This window comes from Camponotus floridanus, unplaced genomic scaffold (assembly GCF_003227725.1).
Source record: "Camponotus floridanus strain SB8 unplaced genomic scaffold, Cflo_v7.5 scaffold69, whole genome shotgun sequence".
In the NCBI taxonomy this organism is placed as follows: domain Eukaryota; kingdom Metazoa; phylum Arthropoda; class Insecta; order Hymenoptera; family Formicidae; genus Camponotus; species Camponotus floridanus.
This window is the reverse complement of record NW_020229837.1, coordinates 743,907-751,641: the sequence shown is the minus strand read 5'-3', so window position 1 is coordinate 751,641 and position 7,735 is coordinate 743,907. Positions and strand designations below refer to the sequence as shown.

Below are 7,735 nucleotides of genomic sequence, written 5' to 3'. Positions count from 1 at the left end.
TTTACGCCGACCCGGCACCGCATCGCCGACGACGTTCACGCGTAATAAATAAATATATATATATATATATATATATATATATATATATATATATATTTCCTTTTATTTGTCGCGCTTTCATTCGCGTCTCTTCGTCGACTCGATGTAAGCAGCGGGAAATTGGTGCGAATTGGATGATTGGGAAAATCGATGAGATGCAAAACATTTCACCCTGGCCCCGATAACGATCAGCGCTCTCGAGTTTGGACGACTTATCAGGTGAGTCTTGATACGGATATATTTATCGACGGCGATAATTTATCATGCGTCGATTTATCTCGTTCCCCTTTCATTATTTGCATTATTAATTATTAATTATTATTATTATATAATTATTATATTATTATTATATATTATTATATGCATTATTAATTATTATTATTATTATTATTATATTATTATAAATATTATATAAATATTATTATATAAATATGCGTCCTGTGTACTAGGATTAGATAATTAATTGAAAATTAATTGAAATCTAGCACACATATTTACACATTATATTTTGAAAATTTTGTAAATTAAAAATTAATTGAAATATAGCACACACATATTTACGCATTATACTTTGAAAATTTTAATAAAAATACTTTTGCGTATTATACAATCGTAAAATGCATTCGAATGAAAAAAGATGTTTTTTAGACAATTATTGATATTGAATTTTGATTTTAGATATTGTTTGTCGATACCTGTAGGTGATCAAATTTAATTAAATATTAATTAAATATTAATTAAAATTCAATACACATATTTACGAAAATTTTATAAATTAAAAATACTTTCCCGTACATTTTTTTCTAATTATTTATAGATATTTGTAGGGAATTAAATGTTAATTAAATATTAATTAAAATCCAGCATACACACACATCTTTATGAAAATTTAAAATAAAAATTGTATAAATACTTTCGGATGCTATATAATCACAAAAAAGAAAAAATGCATTCGAAGAAGCGAAGAGAGAATATTTTCTTAGGTAATTTATACATACTTGTAGGAGAGATTAAATGTCAATTAAAAGTTAATTAAAATTCAACGCCCATATTAACGAAAATTTTATAAATTGTTAAAAATATTTTCACGTACTATAATTATAAAAAGATAAAATGCATTCGGACTGTGAAAAAAATATTCTTTTTTATATTAATTGTTAAATAAATATCGTACAATAAATATTGTGTCTCAATAATAGCATCAGGAAAGAGAGAGAGGTCTACGATATAATTTATAAAATAAAAAGAAAATGACGCGATTTCATCATTCAATCTTACTACTTTTATACATTTATATGTATACAGAAAATATTTACTTACATCAAATAACGAGAGCAATTGTGTAGAAAAAAAATTTTATCTTATCACTCAAGTTTTATCACTCGAGAAAAAAACTTACTCAAAATAAACGAATACATCGATGTTTGCAAAGCAGGGATGTTTGTACTTGCGCACAGTAAGTTTACTCTGGCACGTGATTAACGTTTAAACTTTATTAAAACCAACAACAATAACAAGAGCAATAACAACAAGTCGATGTGCCTCAAATAGCCCGCGGAGACAAACTGCATCTCTCGCTCTTTCTCTCTTTTCTTTCTCTTTTCTCATTACAAAAAAAAAAAATATCAATCTGCCCCGCCTCGTGTCGCCCTAGCATCGTCGACCGTCAGCTTGAGCGAGCACGTTTCAATCGAGGATCATTGCGGGCACCCGGAGACCTGCGACATTAGTAAGGACATTCCCAGGTAGAACATGAAACTCATGACATCAGTATGACGTCCTAAAAGTCACCTAAGTCATATTAGAAAAATAACAATATCATAATGATCTCATTTGATACTTTTAACAATTATTTTGATGACTTATTTTTGATATTAAACAATTCTAGCGAACTCTGTTGGAGAATATACATGGTGTCCCAGTTATCTTCCGTCATCTTTCAAAGACAGATTCCTGGGATCATCTGAAGACGATTTTTTCTCAACGAAAATGTCGAGGCACTAATAATTTTTCGAATTATAAGTGATTGGAAATAGGGGGTTTTTCGTAAACTAAGCTTTGTAGAAATAAATTATTAACAAAACTACATTCTTCGATTAATTTTAAATAGAGTTTACTTTAGTTGAGTTTTAATTCAAGACTTAATTGCAAAGATATATGATGACAAAAATTCGGACCATGAAAAAAAAATGATGGCCTTCATTGACATTTTCGCTGAGAAAAAATCATCTTCAAATGATCCCAGGAATCTGTCTTTGAAAGATGACGGAAGATAACTGGGACACCCTGTATATACTTCGCGTATGAAATCTTAAGGATCAATCATAATATCATTTTATATATATATTATATATATATATACATTATATATATATTACGCAATTACTTGTTTATTTAATTATTCATATATATTTTAATTATATTTACGCAACATAATCCTTTTAAAATTATATAATGCGATTATTGAACTTAAAAATTTTTGATTCTTTTTGTCATCTTTAACTCATTTTTTAATCATTTTTAGGTAACTTTTAAGGGATAAATAAAATCATGATGACGTCATAATGGCGTCCTTATGAGTCTCATGTTCTACCTGGGTTTTGCAGATAAACACAGGATTATAGTACACGTTATGATATACATTACAGTCGATGACGCTCCGCGTCCAGCGCGTCACGGATCACACACACGCATGACTCACAGAGACTGATTGCGCCTTGACAATGCCGCTACGATCGCTAAAAGCAATGCGAGGAGACAAGCGAGCAGGAACATGGAGCACGTCGTTACCGTGACGGTTATGATGTTAGTGACACGGGAGACAACACACGTGGCATCGGGAAACGCGCCGTCAAGCTCGCACCTTGTGCGCTCACCTTCGTCTCGAGCATCGCCACGCGTCGTCTCGATTCCGCTAGGCGGTACCACGGTCATCTCCTCCTGATCGCGTTCCCGCTCCTGCCTCAGGGCATCGGCGATCAGACTTATCTTACGCATCGGAGCGTCCTCGTCCGTGATGGATGCCGCGACATCGTCGTCGGTCTTCCTTCCCAGATCCTCGATCTCCCGTTCGTGCTCGCACAGACTGGCCGCGGCTAGTTCCAGGTCGCGAACGGCCTTGGAGAACTCCGCGTCGGCAGTGGAAATGTTCTCCAAGTGGCCAGAAGCGTCTTGGTCCCCGTCGTTGCTGGTCGATGAATTGCGTTTCGAAGGTACCCGAGTAGCATCCTCGAGTCTGGAGGATCCGAGGAGCCGGTCGTCGCTTCCTTGGTCGTCCTGGCTGTATAGGGTAGAGCTACGCGTGCTAGCGCTTTGGTTCTCGACCTCGGAGCTGCGTGACGTCCAGGAATTGTCGCGAGCGGACAGGCGACTGTCGCGTAGGCGGTCGGTCGAACTGTCGAAAGCCTCCGCCGCAATTAGCTCAACATTCTCGTCCACCGCACAAAGATAGAAATCAAGGTTGCTGGCTGCTGGCGTCGTTTCCGACGCGGGCCTCGGGGAATTCGCAACCGGGAATGCGGTCGGACTCTGCTTGTCGTTGGCACGCGCATCGCGTTCTGGGCAATGACTACTTAGAGAACGTACAGGAACGCTCATTGAAGGTTCATCGACCCCGAGTTTCACGTCCAAGTCGTTCGGTTTATCGGTTGGCTTCGACGACTCGATCAGTGGCAACGAGTCGCCATCGTCGCTTTTTATCAAGTTGACCAGATCTTGGCAGAGGCGGCTGTATGCGGTGAACACCGTTTCCGTGCTGCGACTACTCTCGGGCATCGAGACGTTAGAATCCGAGCCTAAGTACTCGTGCCAAAATTTATCGTCCAAGATATTCGTCGAAGACAGCATGGCATCTGACAGCTCCGCGATATTTGGCTCCTTCTCCTTCTTGGGACTTGGCTGCGGTGAGATACGTGGCTTCTTCCGGTACGCGTTCGCTGCCGGATGATTACCGTTAATGTCGGTCTCGCCTGTAATCGCCGCTGGTTCCCTTCGCCTACGCGCTGCGTCGTTATCGGATAGCTCGCCATCGCTTACAACGCGCCTGAGATATTCCGGTCGCTCGGTCATCGAGGCCAAGTTGTTCGCTGCAACGTGTATTTCGTCCTTGATGGTGTCGAGACTGGGTTCGCGTCGCAAGTGAATTCGATCCTGGTTGATCAATCCGTACAGATTGGCCGACAAGGACCTGACGGCGCGTTTCTTCTTTAGGCCAACTCGCGGCTGCTCTCTCGAGACGTCGATTCGGTTCTCTCCAACGACGTTCCGCGTCGCGCCAGCGTCTTTCCTGAGCGCTCTGTAAGCCAAGTCATCCGTGACCACATCGGGCTCGCATTGCGGTATGTATGGCGAGCGTGGTTGTTCCGGTTTCGTCGGTGTCGTGTGCAAGTAATCGCTCTCGGTCGCTGTTGCAACCGGTCCGAGCGGTATACCGAACGGCGGTTGCGGATCGACTATTCTAAGAGTGTTGTTGGCGTGATTTATGCTGCGGAAGACCACGTCGTCGCGCATCACATCCGGTTCGTCTCGACGAGACGGATAGGTCGACGGTAGACGCGCGAGATCGTTCGCCGAATCTCGTCGCGAAAGAACGGGCGAGGCGATGAGGTAGCTGATGTTGGACAAGGTCGATTGTCCCGCGATGTCCGACAGAGACGTGGGCCTCTCCTTGGGATGCATCCTTCGATAGGCCATGTCATCCTTCGTTCTATCCGGCGAGTCCGGAGTAATCACGATCCCGGCGTCCAGCTCGTTTTTAGCTTGCTTGAGACTGAACTCTTCCATACTTCGACGTTCCGCGCGATCCAGCAGGTCTTCGTCGCCGAGACGAAGACTGTTGTATATCGCTTCCAGCTCGGATAAAGCTTCCTCGAGGTTCCTCGAGCTTCTTCGTCTATTCTCCAGGTCTTCCTCGGTCGGTGTCGTTCTTATATTGTCTTTTATTTGGTTGCTTTCGGCATGATTATCGACGTTACAAGGAGATCTTCCAGACGACCAGTCGGACGATGCAACAGACGCGTGCGACGAAATCGTCTCGTATTTATTCGATTCGCAGATGTTCGCTGATTTATTCTTGGCCTTGTACGCGCCATAATTTGCGTCGATGCAATTGAGTTGATCATTGCGAGTGTTTCTGCGTCGACATCTCATCGCTTCGCTTTCCTCGTAAGTCGACTCATTCGCGCGATGACGACTGCAGTTATATTTATTGTTTATGCACTCCAGCGAATTTCGAAACTCTGCTCTAGGATTTGGCAAATTTTCCACCTCCACTTTATCGCGCCAAGCGAGCTCGTTGTTTGATCCATAGTTACCCAAGTTTCTCCAATCAGGTCTCGATATGTCTCTCACGGTATGAGTCTTGCGATCCTCTTGCTTCAAGGAATTTGGCACATGCTGATGTCTATTGATCGGATAGGAACTGTATCCATAATTGAATACGCGGTATCGGGGATCTCTTGGCGGTGGCACAGGCGGTTGGCTGTCCGGATCAATCGATCGATGGTCGATAACATAATCGAACGATTCCGAGTAATGGTACGCGTTCTTCGTGGGATATGTAAAGAAGTTTCCAGCTCGATTGTCCGCGTCTCCGCTGATTTGCCGCGAAATCTTTCCGTAAGCGTTATTCTGATTCAAGTCCGTGACGTATTGTCCGGTAGAATATCTTCTGTAATCGTTGAAAGCTTCATTCGGGTTGGGCAAACCTGCGTGCTGCGGATCCCGGAAAGTCTCCACGGAGGATCTCTGGACCGGTAACGCCCGACTCGAATTTGGGAACGCACCGAATCGACGCGGATGTGCAGGTGGCCGACACAATCCGTTGACGTCTGCGTAAAGAGCGCGTTGCTTATCTTCGGTACGTTCCAAGGAACACTTCTTGTTATATGAGTCGCTCAAGCTATCACAAGTGCCGTTACCTTCGTCCCGAGATAAGCGCTTGATGTAACGCTCCGTTCGAGCAGCGCGCGTCTTTCTATTGCAGATAATGCTCCTCTGGCCATTTTGCGCGCCGTCTGCGTCGTAAATCCTGTTCAACGAATTGTTGGATCTGCGACAATCCTCGTCGGAACTGCTCTCGACGCACAGATAATCCCTCTTTGCTTCCGCTCGAGCTTTCAGTTTGTTCCTTCGAGTCTTTTTTCCTAAACCGTCCAACGAACCATCGCTACTACGCGAATGCAACGAATCCCGATGCGGATCCGTCGAGGGGCGAACGTTACTTTCGGCTGTCATCTTCTGTTTTACATTATCCTCTATCGAATGAAGAACAACACCATCGGGTTGTCTGTTGAGCTTGGTGAGCTTTCTCGGTGTTCTGTTGCAATATACAATTTCTTCATCATTAGAGGAACTATCGTAATCCCTTATTGAGGATATTCGACGCAGGATACCACCTATCGACCATTTCTTCTCCTTTTTCTTGTCCGATGCACCAGATACTGCGTCACAAACTGGCAAGCGTCTTGTTGGTGGCAGAAGACCATCCATTCTCAATATATCTCTCTTGCGCAGCCCCTTTTTCTCCATTATGAATACCAGCAAGGCTCTTTAAAGTTAAAATACCTGCAAGAATTAGAATATATGATAATGCGTTACAGAAATAGGGAAAATATGATTCTATCCTATCTATATATTTCCAAAACAGAGAAATTATACTACGTATAATGATTTCAAAAATCAACTTGTAATATTTATTAAAAAATAAATCATAAAAACCACAAAATTATTTATGTAAAAGAGATATGGAAATAAAGAATGTGCAAAAATTATATATCAAACACAGAAAAAATTCAAAAGCGATAAATTACATATTAAATTATATATTAAATATAATATTAATTTAATATTACATATTAAATTAAATTTCTCATATATTCAAAGTACATGCGCATTCATTGAATACTAATAACCACAGTTTCTTTTCCTCGATATTGCCGTTTTCCCACATATTCTTTTCCCAGTTGAACGTCCGTTCGTAAACATACTCACTCGACGACATTCTTAGAAAACGTCAGAGGCCCTCGATAAAGTTCTACGTTAGTCGCGAGTAAAAATACACGGCCATACCTTGTTGGGCGCTAACCTCCGATGTCGAAATACGCGATTTCTCTCCTCGGTCCGGTCCAAGCCGCGAATGATGAGTCAGCTCAGATATCGGATACACAATCATCGGAGACTCGGCGACGTTGCAGCTGCGAGCGCAGCACAATAAGTGAGGTCAGTATACGTCGTCCAGCCTGCCGATAAACACGATAGCGACGCAATCGCGCAGCAGTTCCTAGCTCCTCGTCTTCTCGTCCCTCTCTCTCTCTCTCTCCGACCCCTCTCTCCCCCTCCCTCTCTCTCGGACGGTCTTGACAGCTCGACTGTCGCGCGCGACAGCCCGTCCACTGGTTACGCGCGACGTTTCTCGCTGCTCCAGTTTCACTGATTCGCCAGCTCTCTCAGCGACGAGAGCGGCGGGAAGGAGGCCCGAGTGACCTCGAAACAGCCATCCTCCTCTGGGCGCGAGGCGACGAGACGGCCATTGCTACGTCGCGTACGCACCATGCGTAAAAGGCACGACGTTCCGGACGTTCACGACGGCCGCTGGCGGACTCGCGAGGCAGCGATTTGTTCTCCGGAGTCCGGACCCCACCCATGCTCCGCTCTCCTCGCGATCCCTCGCGTCAAACCCTCGAGCACCCACGCGCTG

The 7,735-nt window shown here is 43.4% G+C and overlaps 1 protein-coding gene across 2 annotated transcripts; it reads right to left on the bottom strand.

The window, feature by feature from the left end:
* Nucleotides 1-1,355: 1,355 nt before the first annotated feature.
* On the bottom strand, nucleotides 1,356-7,735 carry LOC105257455. Of its 2 annotated transcripts, XM_011268069.3 has the most exons (3): nucleotides 7,108-7,735; nucleotides 2,916-6,603; nucleotides 1,356-1,757 (listed from the first exon to the last, which is right to left on the bottom strand). In XM_011268069.3, exons 2-3 carry the CDS (start codon nucleotides 6,565-6,567, stop codon nucleotides 1,726-1,728), a joined length of 3,684 nt encoding a protein of 1,227 aa, XP_011266371.2. In that variant the 5' UTR covers nucleotides 6,568-6,603; nucleotides 7,108-7,735; the 3' UTR covers nucleotides 1,356-1,725. The 2 variants fall into 2 exon arrangements, with proteins under 2 accessions (XP_011266371.2, XP_011266370.2); XM_011268068.3 differs by lacking the exon at nucleotides 1,356-1,757 and having other exon boundaries at nucleotides 2,513-6,603.